The sequence below is a fragment of the Nannobrachium achirus genome (genome assembly GCF_963921795.1).
Source record: "Nannobrachium achirus genome assembly, chromosome: 8".
Lineage (NCBI taxonomy): Eukaryota > Metazoa > Chordata > Actinopteri > Myctophiformes > Myctophidae > Nannobrachium > Nannobrachium achirus.
Window position 1 is genome coordinate 69396690 of NC_137817.1, and position 21869 is coordinate 69418558.

At 41.0% G+C, this 21869-nt stretch overlaps 1 protein-coding gene across 1 annotated transcript in view; it reads right to left on the reverse strand.

Annotated features, from left to right (window-relative positions):
* The window catches only part of man2a1 (mannosidase, alpha, class 2A, member 1), an 81458-nt gene that overhangs the window by 51091 nt on the left and 8498 nt on the right, over positions 1-21869 (reverse strand). Inside the window, exons 2-5 of the mRNA XM_080732213.1 lie at positions 17643-17924; positions 11005-11149; positions 1180-1267; positions 267-350 (exon numbers count right to left, since the gene is read on the reverse strand). Of these exons, the coding sequence (XP_080588339.1) occupies positions 267-350; positions 1180-1267; positions 11005-11149; positions 17643-17924 (599 nt within the window). The remainder of the gene's footprint in view (positions 1-266; positions 351-1179; positions 1268-11004; positions 11150-17642; positions 17925-21869) is intronic.

Sequence of the window (21869 nt, forward strand, 5' to 3'; positions counted from 1 at the left end):
AACTGTATTAAAATGTCTCAACATGGAAACGATTATGACGATTATGCAAAAAGAAAATGCGATTACCTCAAATAATTGCGATTAGACGATTATGTAATAACTGTGACAGCCCTAGACACACATATCTTTGACGGACAGACAGACAGACAGACAGACAGACAGACATATCTTAGAGTAGACAGACAGATCTTAGACAGACAGACAGACAGATCTTAGACAGACAGACAGACAGACAGACAGACAGACAGACAGACAGACAGACAGACCTTTTCACAGCGTCTCTCTTCTGGTCATCGATGCTGCTCCACCATTTGGAGAAGTAACTGATCTCTGACCAGATCATCTTCCTCCTACAGAAAACAACAGGTCTTTAAAGCAGGCGCAGATCCATCACATCACATCACAAACGTAGCCAAGCATTCTGGATCCCAGGCTAACTGGATTTCCCTCACAGGATAAGATCACTTACTACGCTTTTAAAGTTGCAATCTATAACAGTGGTTCTCAACCTTTTTAGGCCACAAACCCAAAAATAATCATATTTTAACTGACGAGCATAAGAGTTGAGGCGTTGCATTTTGTATATCACGGTTCTATTGTGAAAATAGCAGATCTCACAAGCTCACAACGCCTTGATTACATTTCTGTTTGGCTTGTAGGCTTTGAAGTTGCACATGGCAGATATGACACATAACCTAAATATACAAAGAAATTACTGACAACTTAATACTTAAAAAAGAACATTAATAGTGAAAATAGCTGATCTACAAGCTTACAATGTGTCGTGATGCGACACGTTGTGAGCTTATGGATCTGCCATTTCCACTATTATTTACTTAAAAATATATGTATGAAGTGAACATTTTTCAACATGGAAACAATTATGACGATTATGAAAAATAATAGTGACAGCCCTAGCGGTGCCATGAGTTCATTTCATTAAGCTTCCCACAAAGCTTGGCCATTGTGACCCTGGGCGTACGAACATACACCAACTGACCAATCACAGTCCGGACAGACGCGGAAACAAACAGACAAAGCCGCTCAAAACTCCTATCACACAAAGATTTGGCGGTCCCGTTGTAGTAACTCTGAGGACCCCCTAGGGGTCCCAGACCTCCTGTTGAAGAGCCCTGTCGGATACAGTATGTGGGACAAGCCCAGATAGCAATAGTTTACCTGCTGTCCTCACTGAGTTTGACCACCATGTTGTTTAGAATGTGCTGTGTCTGGTCCCTGTAGTAGTCATCAAAGGTCTTCAACCAGCCTGTAACACACGCACACGCACACGCACACGCACACACACACGCACGCACACACACACACACACACACACACACACACACACACACACACACACACACACACACACACACGCACACACACACACTTGATTAATGGTTTTGTTTTGTCCGACCTGGAAAGCTGTCCCCAGGTTAGATACCAAAGTTTTTATTTTTATTTTTATTATCACAGGATTTTTAGTTTATTTGTATTAATTTTGTTTCTGTCTCCCCCGGGACCCAAATAGCCGATCTACAATCTCACGAGTCGTGATGCACCACGTTGTTGTTTTCTTTTTTTCTTTTTTCTTTCAACACATGAAATTATCTTTAAACATTTATTAAATGTATTTTTAATTTCAGATTTTTCTTCTGTTTTTTTTTACCTTTTGAAAATCTTCTGAAATAATAATAATTAAAACATATATTTATTTACTTGTGACCCATAAAGATTTGTCCCGACCCAAAGTTTGGGAAACAGTGATCTAAGGCACTGGTTCTCAACTTTTTCAGGCCGAAAATAATCGAGCACTAAGAGTTTAGGCATTACATTTTGTATAACACCGTTCTATTGTGAGCATGTAGATCGGCTGTTTTCACAATTTCTGCCTCTCATATTTGACCATGTGACAAAGTTTAATTTGTCATTTGGTATTAAAAAGTTAAATTGTCACTTTAGAAATGTGCAGATACCCTCTATACACTTACATTGTATTGGTTTGTTTACTGTTGAGAGAGAAAACAACGTTGCACATTAAGTTAATCATCTGGGGACGCCCCAAAATAATCTGGGCACCACCCTGGGGGTCCCGACCCCCAGGTTGAGAACCACTGGTCTAAGGTGACAGGGGTGTCATGTATTTCTGTCCTTTCCTGTCAAATGTGACCCTGGAAAACCCTTTGTGACCGTGACACAGAGGAGTGAGGAAGTGAGTCGGAACATTGGTTCTCCAAATAACTTCTCTAAAAACCACAAATCTCCATTATATGAGATCCCTGGTGTCATCAATACGAACAACCCTATAGTTCTGACTAGGGGTGTCGCACCAAATTCTGGGCCCTGGGTACAAGGATTCACTCACATGTTGTGCTTTAACTATTGAAAAATAGCAAATATACAAGCTCATAGCACGGCACTGAGTGCTTGTAGATCTGCTATTTTTGAAAAATCGATCAAGTCTTTGAATATTTCAAAGTTTTTTTTTTTTCATATTTCTTTTTGAAAAACTGTTTCTATGTCAGTGGTGCTCAAACCTTTTCATGTGAAGGACCCCCAAAAACAAAATAGTATGTATTTGGCCACGGACCCCCATCTCAAAGAGTTACAAATGTTTGCTTAAAGAAAAACACATATATTCAAAGATTGGCAGTTGGCACACATTTTCACGACTTTTCAAAAATAGCAGATCTACGAGCTCGCAGCGCGGTGCTGTGAGCTTGTATATCTGCTATTTTTCAATAGTTAAAGCGTAAAATAATTAAGACCCCTCCACCTCTTGGGCCCTAGTAACCAGTCCCACTTTCCCCCTCCTTGTGACGCCCCTGGTTCTGACTAGGGTTGGGATCCAGAACCGGAGTAACCGGAAGAGTGAGCTAGATGGCAGGGGCGTCACAAGGGGGGGAAAGTGGGACTGGGTTACTAGGGCGCAAGGTGGAGGGGCCTTAATTATTTTATGCTTTAGCTATTGAAAAATAGCAGATATACAAGCTCACAGTGCGGCACTCGGTGCCACGCTGTGAGCTTGTAGATCTTGTAGACTTTTGTAGATTTGAAAAGTCGTGAAAATGTGTCCAAATCTTTGAATATATGTATTTTTAAGCGAACATTTGTAACTCCAATTTTGCTTCTGGGGGTCCCTGGAACTAAATATTTTTAGATGAAGGGTCCGTGGCTAAATACATATCATTTTGTTGGTCCTTCACATGAAAAGGTTTGAGCACCACTGACATATAGAAACATAGGTTTTTCAAAAAACCTTAGAAGAATTTGAAATATTCAGACCTGCACAAATGTTCAAGTTTTTTTTTAAATAGCTGATCTACAAACTTGTATATCTGCTATTTTTCAAGATTTAAAGCACTAAATAATGTGTTCCCAGTCTAAATGGGTTAAACCCCCTCCCCCGATGAAGAACATTGATGGGGGGCCCGCAGTGAATCCTTGTACCCAGGGCCCAGAATTTAGTGCGACACCCCTGTAGATGGGGCTGGGATTTTGCACTCAATGAATGGAGACTAAAAATAGCCAAATCCCTTCTGTGGATTCTTGTTTTGGAAACACAGGTGAGTCTTGTTTGAAGTGAGGTGATATGAAGGCTAGATTAATACTAGTTTTGGGTAGGAGCTGTAGAGTTAGGTCTTCCGGAATGTTCACGGGTGGGTTAAGGCACTGGTTCCCAAACACTGGGTCGGGACCCATTTGTGGGTCGCGGACACATTTTGAAGGGTCCCTTAATTTTTTGTTTCCTAATTTATTTTTTTAATTATAACATTTTCAAAAATCATTCCCCAAAAAGCAAAGATTTTCATGAATAAAAAAAATGCAATGATTATGAGTAATTGCATTAATAAATAAAATAAAAATCTAAGAAATTCCATAAATTACACAACAAATGTTTGAGAAGTAGTGAAAATAGCCGATTTACAAGCTCACAACGCGGCACGAAGCGACGCGTTGTGAGCTTGTGGATCTGCTGTTTTCACTAGTTTGGGACCCGGTCAAACGTCTAATTTCTATTTTGGGTCTCAAGCTAAAAAGTACCACTGGGTTAAAGGTTAGAGTTCCAGACAGTCACTCACTGCATTAAGAAACACATCATTTACTCACAAATCCATTGATCCATTGTCAAAATACCATACAGAGCAGAAAGCCTTCACTGTATAAAATACAACTAAATTAGGAGTGCTACTCCTGTACTGATTCAAGCCATAAGAAAACACAGAAATAAAAACAAGGAAACATGAACATTGGCATAACAATCCCTGCTAGCAACATAAATAAAGGTATTGTGCAACTTGAACTTTAGTGTGCAGTGACTGGGAAGGACATGGGTCTGGTGCCAGGTCTTGTGCGCCTTTGTTTATTCCTATGGGCTGCCATGCGCACATACAATACACCTGTTACCAAACTGCTGATGCATCCCATATCTTACTACTATAATTCGAGAGGCGTCCCCCTTTTCGTTGTTACGGGATGACCAGCCAGGGGTGTTTTTGTCCCGAATTTAAAATGAAGCAACACAGAACTAAAAGTTCCTATGATTGGCCAGAATAGCATAGAAACCAATGGCTTCCCACCGTCCATATTTTTTACAGTCTATGTGAGTGCAGGAACACTCAAAATCAATGGGTTTTTCGCCCACATTGGAATCGATTAACCAATTAACCCTAGTGTTAATTGCAGCAAGAGCCGTTGGCCGCCGCGTCCACGTCCATGGACGCGGCCGTGGACGCGTCCATGGACGCGGACGCGAAAAAAACGTCCGTGGACGCGCAAACGGCCGGCCGTCCCGGCCGTGGACGCGGCCGTGGACGAGGCCGTGGACGCAGACGGCCGGGGACGCGGCCGTGGACGAGGCCGCGGACGTGGACGCAAACGGCCGGCCGTGGACGAGTCCATGGACGAGGCCGCGAAAAAAAGGCAGCGAAAAAAAAAAAAAAAAAGTGTCTATTGTATGTATTTTTTGATGGAGAATTCAAATATGACCTTCTTTTTTGCATAGGACAACTCTAACCTGCATCAATTGGTATTTTATAATTGCCAATTGTACCCTATCCATCTGAAAAACAAATTGGATGTCTATTGTATGTATTTTTTGATGGAGAATTCAAATATTACCTTCTTTTTGGGATAGGACAACTCTAACCTGCATCAATTGGTATTTTATAATTGCCAATTGTACCCTATCCATCTCAAAAACAAATTGGATGTCTATTGTATGTATTTTTTGATGGGGAATTCAAATGTTACCTTCTTTTTTAGATAGGACAACTCTAACCTGCATCAATTGGTGCATCAACCTACTATCTATCTATCTATCTATCTATCTATCTATCTATCTATCTATCTATCTATCTATCTATCTATCCATCTATCCATCTATCTATCCATCTATTTATTTATACTTCACCTTTAGTCCAGAAGAGAGTTCAGCATCAGGAACTTGCACACATGTAACTGTGTCATGACTGTGTCATGGAGCTAAAACAGGGCTATGTTAAATACTCAAAATGACTCTGATGGACCAATCAGGGTGGTGGTGGGGGGAGGGATCAACAATAGACAGAAACTGGATAATGCTTTGTTAACTGTCCCACCTAAGTCCCTGCTAGTCTGAACAAACATCACCTTCCCTCTCATAACACTACTACTACTACATTTATATAAAGCTGCTCTTGCATTTGAATTCAAGTCTGACACAAGTTAAGGTTAACTTAGGTAGTATTTCATTTTGCTGGCTTTTAGGGTCTGTGTGTGAGTGTGTAGGCTCACAAATTATTATAATTGTCATTAAGTGACTCTATCTATCTATCTATCTATCTATCTATCTATCTATCTATCTATCTATCTATCTATCTATCCATCTATCTATCTATCCATCTATCCATCTATTTATTTATACTTACTGTTTACATTTTCTATAAATATTTATTTCTATATAAAACTCAGTTGTGTGGAGTTATTGTGTGCCTTTTCTTGTAGCTAAAGAGTCCATTTGTTCACTAGACATTAAGTCAAGGTTACTATTTTGAGTTGAAGCTAAGTGTTTTATTGCTTTGTGGTTTAACATGATTTAAAAGGCAAATTCATTGTTATGGTTACTTTAGAAGACTGCTTGTGCATTCATGAGTTAAAAAGAGAGCCAAGCTAATTCAAAGAGTTAAGTTAAAGGAACACAAAACATGACCTAACTCGCTGCCATTGGACAGACAGTTACAACATAGGCCTACTCTTATCTTTCACAGAACAGACAATTATCATTTGTTTTATCTATTTGAGACTATGTAGCTGCTCTATGGGAAATAGAGCATTATATCAGCCTATTCAATTGATAATGACCAATGGGTGCCAGTTTCTAAGTAGTTAACCATATTAACATAACAATATATGTGGCCTAGACATGGATATTGCCCAATCAACTCGTAATCTACAGAAATGTCCACCACATCACACAGTATAAAACTTAGTAGGCTCAGTGGATTCACCTATGTTAAATCATGTCAGGTTAGTTTGGTTCAATGTTCAAGTATAATAATTTATGAGACAAAAATGTAAACAGCACAAATGTACAATTACATCTCGGCTAGAATGATAACATAAAGTCCTGACTACTCCTTGTTATTGTGGTCCTAAATACTACAATGATTAGTTTGGATGCATTGCTTCTATCATGTCCAATTAAAAATAAATACATTACATACATACAGAAATCTGCCTTCTCCTGTATTGTATTAGTGACATTCATTATAAATAGTAAAATAACAGGACAGAGCAAAAAAGGCCTCTGTTGTGTCTTTATCTGATCACATGCAATCAGACACTCACACTGCACAGCAATATATAAACGTTATTACAGGCTCAAGGCCCACAGGGTAAGAAGACAATACATTACAAAGATAATAATAAAAAAAAAACAACAACAGAGAGTACATTCACAAAGCCCCACCGGAGCTAAAGAGGCACTCATGCCAGTGTCCTCTAACGGTAGACGTGTACCTGACAGAGCTTTCCCCACATTGGTTACAGATATAAGGTTTCTCTCCGGTGTGAATTTGTTGGTGTATTTTGATATGTTCCAGTCTAGGAAAGCTCTTTCCACACTGGTCACAGCAATAAGGTTTCTTTCCAGTGTGATTTTTCTGGTGTGCTTTGAGATGATGCATATCACTGAACCTTTTCTCACACTGGACACAGCAGTATATGGCTTCTCACCAGTGTGGATTTTCAGGTGTCTTTTCAGAGCCGTCTTCAGAGTGAACCTTTTCCCACATTGGTGACAGCAGTAAGGTCTCTCTCAAGTGTGAATCTTCTTGTGTTGTACGAGGCTAGATTTTACAGTGAAACGTTTGCCACAGTGTTCACAGCAGTAAGGCTTTTCTTCGGTGTGAAATCTCTGGTGTACTTTCAGAGCAGCCATTAAACTGAACTTTTCCCCACATTGGACACAGCTGTATGGTTTCTCTCCTGTGTGAATTCGTTCATGTATTTTGAGATAAGACAATCGAGTAAAGCTTTTCCCACACTGGTCACAGCAATAGGGCTTCTCTCTAGTGTGAATTCTCTGGTGTTCTTTTAAAATCCCCTTTTGAACAAATCTTTTCCCACACTGGTCACAACAATAAGGTTTCTCTCCAGTATGTGAACGCTTATGATCTTTTAATTGTCCAGACCGAGCAAAATACTTCCCACATTGTTCACAGCTGAATGGCTTCACTCCGGTATGAATTCTCTGGTCTACTTTGAGATAATAAATTGAGCTGAAGGCTTTTTCCACATTGGTCACAACAGCACTGTCTTGGTTTAACTGAGGACAGCACAGGACAGGGAGAGAAAACACACACCTGATAAGAGCCAGATTCACACATTGATCAGCATTTAAGTAACATCATCATTATTATTGTTGAGTCTGAAAAGAACAATACAATGTGATAGATCTTTACACATCTGACCCATAACATTATTAGCAATTCACATGGTTACTATAATAGGTGAGTCTTCTAGCTTTTTAAAAATGTAATATTTCATTAATTCTTTCTCTTACTAAGTGTAACATCCCACTTCTTAATTGTATATTATTTGGAAAGGGTTAGCAAAATGTTTGCCATAAATTCAATGCTGAGTTGCATTTGTTTTCCTACATTTTCCCCTTCAATGTATTATTACAATGTATTTACTATTTCTTACTTAGGTCTACTTAACTTTGTATTTTTACATTATTATATTGATCAACATTAACACATAGTGTGTGTTAGGTTAGGTTAGTTGCAGAGTGTCCACAACTGTCCAGAATACACTGTACATAATAGACTCCAGACTTCAAGTGAAGATGAAATCTCTAGACGGCACCAGCGGCAATTCTGATGAACGGGTGGAACCCAAAGACCATCAAGATCTCTGTAAGTCACAGACTGAGTAAGTCTCCAGATAAACTCACACACATCAAAGTGTTTAAACATTACTTTTATCATTCATGACATAATATCATGTTACTGTTACCTACATGCCTTTATATGGGGAGAACCAAGCAACTTTGACCCAGTTATGATTTTGCTTTTAATAGAAAGGAATCCCTTACATTGTTGTAAATTACTTTCTGATCTGTTTGTGTTCATTATAACAGCCACAGGAAAGATACATTGTTTCAGATTGTTCCAGAGACTGATGACAGACCCTGGATGTAGCTCTGTCAGGTACACGTCTACCATTAGTGGACACTGGCATGAGTGGCATGAGTGCCTCTTTAGCTCCGGTGGGGCTTTGTGAATGTACTCTCTGTTGTTGTTTTTTTAAATTATTATCTTTGTAATGTATTGTCTTCTTACCCTGTGGGCCTTGAGCCTGTAATAAAGTTTATATATTGCTGTGCAGTGTGAGTGTCTGATTGCATGTGATCAGATAAAGACACAACAGAGGCCTTTTTTGCTCTTTCCTGTTATTTTACTATTTATAATGAATGTCACTAATACAATACAGGAGAAGGCAGATTTCTGTATGTATGTAATGTATTTATTTTTAATTGGACATGATAGAAGCAATGCATCCAAACTAATCATTGTAGTATTTAGGACCACAATAACAAGGAGTAGTCAGGACTTTATGTTATCATTCTAGCCGAGATGTGATTGTACATTTGTGCTGTTTACATTTTTGTCTCATAAATTATTATACTTGAACCTTGAACCAAACTAACCTGACATGATTTAACATAGGTGAATCCACTGAGCCTACTAAGTTTTATACTGTGTGATGTGGTGGACATTTCTGTAGATTACGAGTTGATTGGGCAATATCCATGTCTAGGCCACATATATTGTTATGTTAATATGGTTAACTACTTAGAAACTGGCACCCATTGGTCATTATCAATTGAATAGGCTGATATAATGCTCTATTTCCCATAGAGCAGCTACATAGTCTCAAATAGATAAAACAAATGATAATTGTCTGTTCTGTGAAAGATAAGAGTAGGCCTATGTTGTAACTGTCTGTCCAATGGCAGCGAGTTAGGTCATGTTTTGTGTTCCTTTAACTTAACTCTTTAAATTAGCTTGGCTCTCTTTTTAACTCATGAATGCAAAAGCAGTCTTCTAAAGTAACCATAACAATGAATTTGCCTTTTAAATCATGTTAAACCACAAAGCAATAAAACACTTAGCTTCAACTCAAAATAGTAACCTTGACTTAATGTCTAGTGAACAAATGGACTCTTTAGCTACAAGAAAAGGCACACAATAACTCCACACAACTGAGTTTTATATAGAAATAAATATTTATAGAAAATGTAAACAGTAAGTATAAATAAATAGATGGATAGATGGATAGATGGATAGATAGATAGATAGATAGATAGATAGATAGATAGATAGATAGAGTCACTTAATGACAATTATAATAATTTGTGAGCCTACACACTCACACACAGACCCTAAAAGCCAGCAAAATGAAATACTACCTAAGTTAACCTTAACTTGTGTCAGACTTGAATTCAAATGCAAGAGCAGCTTTATATAAATGTAGTAGTAGTAGTGTTATGAGAGGGAAGGTGATGTTTGTTCAGACTAGCAGGGACTTAGGTGGGACAGTTAACAAAGCATTATCCAGTTTCTGTCTATTGTTGATCCCTCCCCCCACCACCACCCTGATTGGTCCATCAGAGTCATTTTGAGTATTTAACATAGCCCTGTTTTAGCTCCATGACACAGTCATGACACAGTTCCATGTGTGCAAGTTCCTGATGCTGAACTCTCTTCTGGACTAAAGGTGAAGTATAAATAAATAGATGGATAGATAGATGGATAGATAGATAGATAGATAGATAGATAGATAGATGGATGGATAGATAGATAGATAGATAGATAGATAGATAGATAGATAGATAGATAGATAGATAGATAGATAGATAGATAGATAGATAGATAGTAGGTTGATGCACCAATTGATGCAGGTTAGAGTTGTCCTATCTAGAAAAGAAGGTAACGTTTGAATTCCCCATCAAAAAATACATACAATAGACATCCAATTTGTTTTTCAGATGGATAGGGTACAATTGGCAATTATAAAATACCAATTGATGCAGGTTAGAGTTGTCCTATGCAAAAAAGAAGGTCATATTTGAATTCTCCATCAAAAAATACATACAATAGACACCTTTTTTTTCTTTTTTCGCTGCCTTTTTTTCGCGGCCTCGTCCATGGACTCGTCCACGGCCGGCCGTTTGCGTCCACGTCCGCGGCCTCGTCCACGGCCGCGTCCCCGGCCGTCTGCGTCCACGGCCGCGTCCACGGCCGCGTCCACGGCCGGGACGGCCGGCCGTTTGCGTCCGTGGACGCGGCCTCGCGTCCACGGACGTTTTTTTCGCGTCCGCGTCCATGGACGCGTCCACGGCCGCGTCCATGGACGTGGACGCGGCGGCCAGCGGCTGTCTCTCGTTAATTGAGTGAAACAGCAGTATATCAACGAGATCCTTTGCATACGTGCATATTCATGAGCTCATTTGCATACCAGGGTCGTTGTGAGAGTGAGGGACCACGTAGACCTCCAGGGGCTGCTTGTCCCACTCGTCCTCCTGGTAAGTGATGTCGAAGCCCTGCTTCCACACCCCCCCGTCTGGGTTGTCGAAACTCAGCAAGTCATACACGTCCATTAACTGAAGGTACACAAAAACAACAACACACACCATGTCATACGCATCCATTAAATGATAATACACAATAAAACTAAAAACACAACAATGCATTCGCATTAATCGACTGAACACTTGTTTTATGTAGAAACCTTTATTATTATTATTATTATTATTATTATTATGGAAAAAAGTCACCATTTCTTAGTCGACCAGGGTCTAGGTATGCTAGTTACCGTTTAGTTTTTATTATTATAATTTTTTCTGCCAAACTTTCAAACTAGAATAGAGCCGCAAGAACCCCCTATAGAGTCTCTATTCTGGGCATGTCATGTAATCTATAATATTTATTTATTCATAAGGCGCCTTTCAAGGCACTCAAGGTCGCCGTACAACAATTTAAAACAGTTATAACAAAATCACAGTTAAAGAGCAGAAAATGGCACAGTTTGCAGCAGAGCAACAATTCGGTAAGGCATATTCCTGCCTAAACAGGTGAGTTCTAGGGATGGGATGTTAAGTGATATTATCGTTTATCGTGATAAAAAACACTCACAATAATCGTATCACAGAGATTAAATTTATTGTGATATCGTCCTCCGTCATGCACTGGGATCAATTCACTTTTTATTTGCAGAGCTGCATATCCGGTACCATTTAAACCCTCTATAATGGATCAATCACGGAGGCCGCGCCCCCACCTCTCCGCCTAGACCTCCGACCAGAATCACAGCCGCACCATTCACTTGAATGGACATACAGCGGATTTTACACATTAAAAAATATATAACAATACGACATAGGAATATATAAGGACGCAACAGCAGAATGAGGAAATCGCCTGTCTGCTGGACCTACAGAGCCGTTTTCACTTTTCACTGATTTGTTTAGAGGCTATTACTCTCCATTACACAAACAACCAACCAGAATAAACTGCTTCAAATGTAGGCTACATGTTTCTTATCATGCCGATTGCTTATAAAGCTATAACATTTGATATCTCTGACGTGAAATGTTCGCGAAGTTTAGCTGCCGAGCCGCAGAGGGAGAGTCAAGGGTGTCGCACCAAATTCTGGGCCCTGGGTACAAGGATCCGCTGTGGGCCCACATGAATGTTCTTCATCGTGGGATTTCAAAAATAGCAAATCTACAAGCTCGCAGCGCGGCACTCGGTGCCACGCTATGAGCTTGTATATCTGCTATTTTTCAATAGATATAGTCTAAAATAATTAAGGCCCTTCCACCTTGGGCCCTGGTAAGTCAGTCCCACTTTTCCCCCCCTTGTGACGCCCCTGCCCACAGCCTGCAGTCGAAAGCAGAGTTGAAATACAACACTTTGCGTCGCTACTACCCCTGTTCATTCAGACATTCACAGACGTACATTACTTAATCAGTTGCTATTTAACATAACAAATAAGGTGTTTGTAGTCATGGGTTATTGTCGTTTAGGCCAATACAGTCCATTCATATTTAAATTGGTTTGAAACGGCTTTCTGTGGTCCAGCAACCATGGACATGTTCCTTATTCCTCTGCTGCGACCTTATATATTCCTATGTCGTATTGTTTTAAAAGTTTAAAGGTCTAAATATTTTTTCCAATGCAGATCAAGGCCTTGTTGATGTCTTTGCCAAAAAATAGCCGATCTACAAGCTCACAATGTGTCGCAAACGTGACATGTTTGAGCTTGTAAATCAGCTATTTTTTGGCAAATGTTCCGCCCCAGGATAATGGATTTTGATTATTGGGATAATATCGTAAATCGAGATTTATTTTCTCACAATAATTGTGATGTGACATTTTCATATCGTTCCATCCCTAGTGAGTTCCGAGGTGGATTTTGAATATGGAGAATGAGTCAATTTCTGATGTCAGGGGGGAGGGAGTTCCAGAGGAGAGGGGCAGAGCGACTGAAAGCTCTTGAGGACAGACGGCCTGGGGGGGGGGGGGGGGTCAGGTTGACCTGAGAGACCAGGTGGCAGGCATGTGCACAGATGACATCAAAGGGGGCTTGAGTCTGTAAAAAGTGCCCTCTCCAGACCATGAATGCAGTTTTTACTATGGTGAAAGAAATGCAAATTCCCTCTTTCTATGCCATTCCTGATTAACCTGAAGGCAGCATTCAAGAGAATTGCCTTGTCCAAACTCTCCAGAACTTGAGTGCAGCATCTTATGTTGGAAGAATTGCCCTCTCTGTGTAGAAATCCATGCCGTTACACCACATCTCCAGTTGTGACTTCAGTGTGGTTTCAAGCACCGAAATAGACATCCAAGCTCACAACACGTCGCAGCTTGGAGGTCTGCTATTTTCAATATTTTCACCAAAGGCCCTTTTAGAAATGTAGAAATGGGGCTCAGACATGGACCCTCACAGTGGAGTCAGAACAGCTGTATGGGGCTGAGACATGGACCCAGGCCTGTCACAAGTATTGTCATAATTGTTTCCATGTTGAAATGTTTTCATATATTTGGAAACATGGTCAAAAATAGTGGAAATAGGCACGCCCCGATAGCCTACAGGTACAAACGCAGATACATAGGCTTTGTGTAGCCTGCAGCAGGTCGCTGGTTTGACTCCCGAGCCCGACCGAGGTTTGCTGTGTGTCTTTCCCCCCGTTTCCTGTCGATCTACTGTCTTTCAATAAATGCATAACCCCCCCCCCCCCGATCTACAACACGAACATGCGACGCGTTGTGAGCTTGTAGAACGCCCATTTCCAATATCAATGTTCTCTTTAAGTATAAATATGTCAGTAATTTCTTTGGTTATGTGTAATATCTGCCATGTGCAACTTCAAAGCCTAAAAGCCAAACAGAAATGTAATTGTCAACAACAAAGACACAATTAAATCGTTAATCGCAATTATATTGTCATGTAAAATGTCATAATCGTGACAGCCTAAGGACCCTCACAGCAGGGTTTCCGTTAGCCGGTATGGTGCAAGCCATTGACTGGTAAAATGTTTAATTGGCCGATAATTATATAAATCACCTTGAGTTATGTAGTCTGGAGTTGTCCTTTGTGTCTCACTAGGCTCACTAGTGGGTCGGGGACCACAGGTTATGTAATCTCTGATGTGCTTGAGCAGTGAAATAAGAGAGAAAGGAAAACGACTCCATAACATTACCTCCCGACCCACACCGGAGGTATTGTAGTCATAGAAACGGATTAGAAGCTTACATTGTTCCAGAAGTGACTATGGGCATCGTTTTTGTCGTCCGCGCAACGTGACACCCGGTGGGCGGGTGACACAACCGAGACGACCTGCAGCCATGTGCCTTTTGAAAAGCACCCCCCCCCCCCCTGCAACTCTGAACAAAAGCAACGATACACAGCAGCAGAACCCGACACACAGCTCAGGGTTTGTAACAAACACATTCATACAGTTAGAGGCAATATGTATACAGTAGATTTATTAACCACTTAAAGGGATATTTCACTTTGATAAAAAAAGCTTTTGGTCATGTTATCGTCTATTCAGGCTTTTGTGACCACCCTGGACAGATTTTAAGTTGCTTGATTCAGTATTTAGATATTTAATATTCATTTTATCAGACACGCCCCCTTCTTATACAAACTAGGGATGGCCAACAGTTAACCGTTACCGTTAAACCGATAAGAAATTGGTTACCGGTAAGCACTAACGGTAAATTTTGACCGATAAAAAAGAAAAGAAAAAGGAAATCAACCCATGTGTCACACCAAAAGCCCCGTACACCAATATCTAGGCAACATCAAGTCATCAACCATGCAACTATACGTGCTGTGGTCACACATTTCTGGACACCAATGTCTGTGTAACATCCACGCATTCACGCAACTGCGAGTCTGCGACGCTGCTCGATTTGGAGTCGTACACGATGACTTGTTCAACAAATGCTCCGTCGTCAATTGGATTTTACAAAACAGACCACCGTCACATTGAATCCCGTTTAAGAAGAGCTTAAAACACAACTTTCTAATGTTACATGTTGATGACCTGAGGAACGCTAAAGTCGTCTTGGTTACAGAGTAGGATATGCGAAAATAACAAAGCTCAGAGTCGCAAATTCAATGATCGCTGCATCAGCACACACAAAACACGAGCGAGAGATAAGAAAATGCATGAAATGGACATCCCGTTTAGCCGATTCAACCATTCCAAAAGTCATACGATTGAAAGTTATTGCTCTACATAAGAGCATCTCGCTGCGGCTGTTTTGTTAGGCGACAGCCAGGGAGTGCAGTCAGTGCACAGAATGTTAGAGAGGCATGGGATGAAGGGCCTTTTGGTGGAGAATTCTGTTGATAAAAGTTAAGGGCTCCAGCCCCCTTTGCTGTATATGCGCACGTGCCTGGCGACAGCGCATCACATTACAGACTGATCATTTCAATTCCACCGTTTCTTTGCAAAAACACATTTCTTTTAGAAAACATTTGTATTCTTGTTTCTCCTAGTTTTATTGTTTTTAATGTGTAAATATGGCACTTTATTATGGGGAAAAACTGGTGTATTTTCCTTTTTAAAATCACTAAAATAGCGCATTTTTGAACACATTTCCTTAACGGTTAATTAACTGATAAGGCCTTACGGTTATCGGTTAAGAAAAAATCTCCATTTGGCCATCCCTAATACAAACCCATTGTAATAACCTGCTTCCAGACCATAGACCCGCCCACTCTCAGAGTGGATTGTTTCTCTGGTCTGGAGCTGAGTAAATGAATCGGCAGTTCCCAACCAAAAAATGCGGCTCCTCCAATGAGCGCGGGGTATGGGTGTGGGTCTAACGAATATCCAATCCACGCAGCAGTTGAAACGATTCAAACGAAGTTCACACACCAGGCAGGCAGGCACACACGCGTGCGCGCTGATTTCACCAAGCTGTTAATGTTGATTACATGTTTCTAGTCACAGTTCTGTGTGGAAGCAGTCACTGACACAGACAGAGACACACACACAAGCCGCGACCGTGCGTCGCGATCCCCTTGCGTCGCGATCACTCGCGCGCGGTAGCGCCCGTGCACGCTCGCACAATAGTCCCTCCCCCAGAAATCATTCCGAATACGGCACAGTTTCAGACTAAAGCGTGAGCTGAGTCTGAAATCAAGCTTCCATTGTAACTTCAAACTCTATTTTAACTATGATAGATTCATAAAAATATATATATATATATATATATTTTTTTTTTCTTTTTTTTTCTGGAGACTCGATCTACCCCCCGTTTTTTTTTTTTTTTTCGAAAAGCCTTTTCATTTGTTTTTATATTAATAAATAATAATAAATATAATAACATAAAATATTATTAAAAATAAAAGAAAAACGTTATAGAAAACACATGTCCAGCTCACATTAGGATTGAAGTATCAGTCACCAGAAAAAAGACGGGTGTTTTTGATGAATCTATCATAGTTAAAATGGAGTTTGAAGTTACAATGGGTTTGTATGGGATTGGGCCCTGGATAAAATGAATATCAATTACCTAAATATTGAATCATGCAAACTAAAATCTGTCCAGGGTGTGCACAAAAGCCTGAGTAGAAGATAACATGACCAAAAGTTTTTTTGAAAGTGGAATATCCCTTTAAGGCTAGGTTTATAGTTTATGTGCACCCACCCCATGGCCCACCCCCGCTCCCCATAGCACACAGCTTAGAGCCCTGACGTCACAACATCTGGAGCATTGGGGAAATGGAAGGTTGACTACAGGCATGTGCACACATACCCGATATTTCTGGTTGTCATTGGCACATTTCACTCAGGTTTTTTCATCTCACTCATGTCACTTTTTCTGTTGACCTCACTCAGCAACTAAATAAAAATAAAATAAAACAAAATAAAAATAAAACAATTCACAGGAGGCAAGCAGTGATCACCCCATGATGTGCACTGCAATGTAGTTTCAAATGCACTAGATTGCAGATGCTTTTTTGAGAGTAAAAAACTAATAAAGAAGAAGAAGACATGGATGATGATCTGGGCAGATTGCCCCAGGAAATGTGCCAATCTCAACTCAAAACAACGGTAGACACCAAAGGGGGCTTGAGCCCCTGCCCTTTTATCTGTCTGTTAAAACTGCCCTTTCCAGACCATAAATGCAATTTTTACTATGGTGAAAGAAATGCAAATGCCCTCTTTCCATGCCATACCTGAAGGCAGCATTCAATAGAATTGCCTTGTCCAAACTCTCCTGAACTAGAATGCTGCATCTTATGTTGAAAGAATTGCCCTCTCTGTGTAGAAATCCATGCCATTCACCCCATCTCCAGTGATGACTTGGTTATGCTTAGTTCAGTGTGGTTTCACACACCGAAAATAGCCAACCTCCAAGCTCACAACGCGTTGCAGCGCGACGCGTTGTGAGCTTGGAGGTCTGCTATTTTTGGTGCTTCCACCAAAATGCCCTTTTGGAAATTCCAGCCCCTGCCTCTCTAACATTCTAGACATTTCAGCAGGTTAGCCATGGCTTTTCTTTTTGAGCCGAACGCGAATGTAAAATAAAAGCCTGGGTACAGAGGCTATACAAAAACACGAGTCTCACCTGCACGCCGTCGGACGGCGTCCGTGCGTCTCTCGCCGCGAACTTGCAGTCCTCGGCGTCCACGGGGAGGACCGAAGGCGCGGGCGGCAGGAGGGCAGGAGGGGAGCTCTTGTTTTGGAAGAGCCTCCCCGCCTCCAGACCTCCTCCTCCCCCCCCTCCTCTCCGGACCCCCTGCTCCCTCAGGTTGACCACCGAGTCCCGGATGTTGGAGATGATGTGGTTGTTCTCAGCGAGGAGGCGCTCCAAGCGGTCGATCTTGTCCTGCAGCAGAGACAGCTGGCCCTGCAGGGGGTGGAAGGACAGACAGACACACACACCAAGGGTCATTTAGTCAGTGGTGGGGAAAAAAAGTATGTTTTTAGAAGCATGAACCCAGGAGTCTTCAACGTTTTCAGGCCAAGGACCCCTTAGTTGAGAGAGAGATGAAGCAGGGACCCCCACAAGCTGTTCATAGATTCCTTATAGTTTCATTGTTTGACAGCACAATCATCAGTGTATTTTGGATTCATGTTCAATGTGTGTTTTCAGATATTTAACCACTTGAACCGTCAATACTTAAAGTAGGACTGTCATCTAAAGGGGTACTGTCACTTTAAAAAGTAATCTTAATATGTTTATGATGTCATTGTGAGAGTGCGCAATTATAAGCCAATCAAATTAATTGACTGTACTTAGACTACTTACTGTACTGGTCAGCTGTTGTTGGGGGGCGAGGGGCAGATTACACTGTGACATGAGTTTCAGACTATTTCAGACTGTTTTCAGAGAGACCACGTGACCTACTGTATCATACTATTATAATTTTGGGGCGTGTCAGCGGGCCTTTAATAAACTTGACCTTTCACTCTGTACTTAGTCTGCTCTTTTTCCCCTCTACACGAAACCTCTTTGCCGAAAATAGCTGATCTACAAGCTCACAGTGAGCTTGTAGATCTGCTATGTTTGGCTACAGTCCAGAATATGGACACTAGGGTTCAAGTGGTTCATATAAAAAAGGAGAAAAAAACTTTCTATCACTCAAAGATTTGGAGGACCCCCTGTAGTAACTCTGGGGACCCCCTAAGGGTCCCGGACCCCCTGTTGAAGACCCCTGCTTTAACCCATTAAGAGGTTTTTTGAAAATCGTATGTTTCTATGACCGGTGGTTCTCAAACCTTTTCATGTCAAGGACCCCCAAAATTACATGTACCGCAGACCCCCCATCTGAAAAGATTTTTTTCAAGGGACATTCCAGGGATATTTGAAAATATTTTACTTGCGAAATGGTACTTTTGGTAATTTAAGTTTTTGATGCCAATACTTTTTGCGGTATTGATACTTTTACTTTTTCCACCACTGGCGTGCATGGCGCATGTGGTCAATGCATTGGTTGTTTAACGACCGGCATGTGATCGCTAATAGCCTATAATGAAACATTTGACTTGCACTCTAATATGCCTAAAGCAATATGGTCTAAAGGCTGACATTTGAAATGACTGCCCCATTGAACTGATCCATTGTTTCATTCAGAGATTGGGTATTTAGCTTGGTATGAAGGTCAAACAGAATTTTTACCCTTTTTTTTAATTGATTCAATATTTTATTAGACAGAAATGCAAAAAGCACGAGTCAGCCATATACCGATGTTTCCTGTTGAGATTGGCACATTTCACCTAGGTTTTTTTAACTCACTCACGTCACTTTGTCTGCTGACCTCACTCCGCAACGAAATAAACAGAAAATAAACAAAAATAAAAATAAAACAATTCACAGGAGACAAGCAGCGATCAACCCCATGATGTGCACTGCAATGTAGTTTCAAATGCACTACATTGCATGCGCTTTTTGAGAGTGAAAAAATAAGAAGACACGTGTGACATGTGTGATCTGGGCAGCTTGCCCCAGGAAATGTGACAATCTCAACAGGAAACAATGGTACTTGGTCTAAAAGGATTTCCACAAACAAGTGCTGTTGACTGGTTTCCATTGAGGTCCTACTATTCATTGAGACTTGAAGTAGATTCTAAATATATTATTTTCACGAAAAAAAAAAAGTTTTCGTGCTCAAACTTTTTCATGTCACAAAAATGACATGTATTTGGCCGCCGACCCCAATCTCAAAATAGTTTGTTCCAGGGACCCCCAGAAGCAAAGTAAATGTTTGCTGTTTTTTTTTTTACAATACAAGAACACACAAGGACAATACTTCCCAAGGTTAATATGAGCATCAAAGCAATAGTTAAAATATGTTTTTAATAGCACGTGCACGCCATACATTCCATCAACTTGTGACAGCCGTTGCCCCCCTTGACTAGAAGATTAACTATTTCTAAAATTAATAAAAAAGGTGACCAAAACATGACCTTTGCCTCTGTACTATTTTTTCACTTCTACAACAAACCTCTGTGCCAAAAATAGCAAATCTACAAGCTCATATTTGAGCTTGTAGATCTGCAATATTTGGCTAATGCTGTGCCCCTCAGAATAGGGAAGGTTTATTCAGGAAATGAGAGAAAGAGGAAGATGGAGAAGGAGATCAGCCGGAGAAAGTTCGCGGATACAAGTGGCCGAAATGAGTTTCCTCAGACGGGTGGCTGGTATCTCCCTTAGAGATAGGGTGAGAAGTTCAGTCACCCGAGAGAACCTTGTAGTAGAACCGCTGCTCCTACACTTGGAAAGGAGTCAGCTTAGATGGTTCAGGCATCTAGTATGGAGCGCCTTCCTAGGAAGGTCCTCGATGCCTGTCCCACTGGGAGGAGACCCGGTGGCAGACCAAAGACGAGATGGAAGGATTATATCTCCAAACTGGCTTGGGAACGCCTTGGTATACTCCCTGAGGGAGTGGAGGAAGTTGCTCAGGATAAGGACATCTGGAAGTCTCAGTTGGAACTGTTACCCCCGCGACCCGATTCCGGATAAGCGGTTGAAGATGGATGGATGGGTTCAAGTTGTTAAGTGGTAAAACAAAATCCTTGCAGCAGCCCCTGTAGTAACTCTGAGGACCCCCTATAGTACAGGTCTATGAACACAGATACTAGAGAACACAAAAGTGATGGGCCTCTACTTCATCTATTTCTCGGCTAAGGCTTAAATAGCTCAATAGCTCTTTTCCCACTACAAGAACAATGTTAACAGTGCTGTGCATTGAAACACATTTCACAGGTTTTGGATGTGTTTCCATGTGTTATGGTTTGGTATCAGATAAGGTTCTCAGCTGATAACCCCATTGAAAGCCTTCGCCCCTTCCAACCAAACCTGTAATGACTTCATCATCCCCCATCCACCTTTCCAAAGGCTTAAACCAGGATGGCAACACCCTAATTAGTCCATGGGCCATACGAGTTGTCGGTATCAAAAAGGTGGCAAAGGTTACCATACATTTTATAAAAGCTCTATCCGTAGATTATATTTTGGTATGATAACCCTTTCTTAGACACAGCTAAATTGGTGTTATCAGCCACTAGAGTTGGTGTTCCATTAACTTTACATTACAGGGGAAAAAAGCAAAAAATGAATCTGCTTTAAGTAGCATAAGAGGGGTCAAACTAGGGGGTTTTCATGATGCTGAATCCATTGCAAGCATCTGTTTTGCACAAAAAACATTCCTTGGGCTAAAAACTGTCCCACAAGACTATGGTTTAGTGATGAAAAGTGATGAGTCATCACTTTTCACACTTTTGTGGGGGGGGGCGTTTTAGCCCCACAGATGTTTTTCGTGCAAAACAGATGCTTGCAATGGATTCAGCATCATGAAAACCCCCTAGTTTGACCCCTCTTATGCTACTTAAAGCAGATACATTTTTAGCTTTTTTTTCCTGTAATGTAAAGTTAATGGGACAACAACTCTAGCGGCTGATAACACCAATTTAGCTGTGTCTCAGAAAGGGTTATCATACCAAAATATAATCTACAGATATAGAGCTTTTATAAAATGCATGGTAACCTTTGCCACCTTTTTGATACCGACAACTCGTATGGCCCATGGACTAAATTCAGCATTCTGCTTCTACGGGCCGACGACTTGAAATAACCTCCCATTACACCTCAGACAGGCAGCCTCGGGCGCCTGCTGGCCTAGCGGTCCAGGCACATACCACATAGGCTCTGATGCCTGAAAGCGTGTCGCGGGTTCGAGTCACTCACCGTCTCTCTCTCCCTATGTCCTGTCCACCGACTGTTCTATTAAAAACCCCCCAAAGATATCTTAAGGAAAAAAAAAGACTTGCAGCCTTATTTCTTAACTCTTGT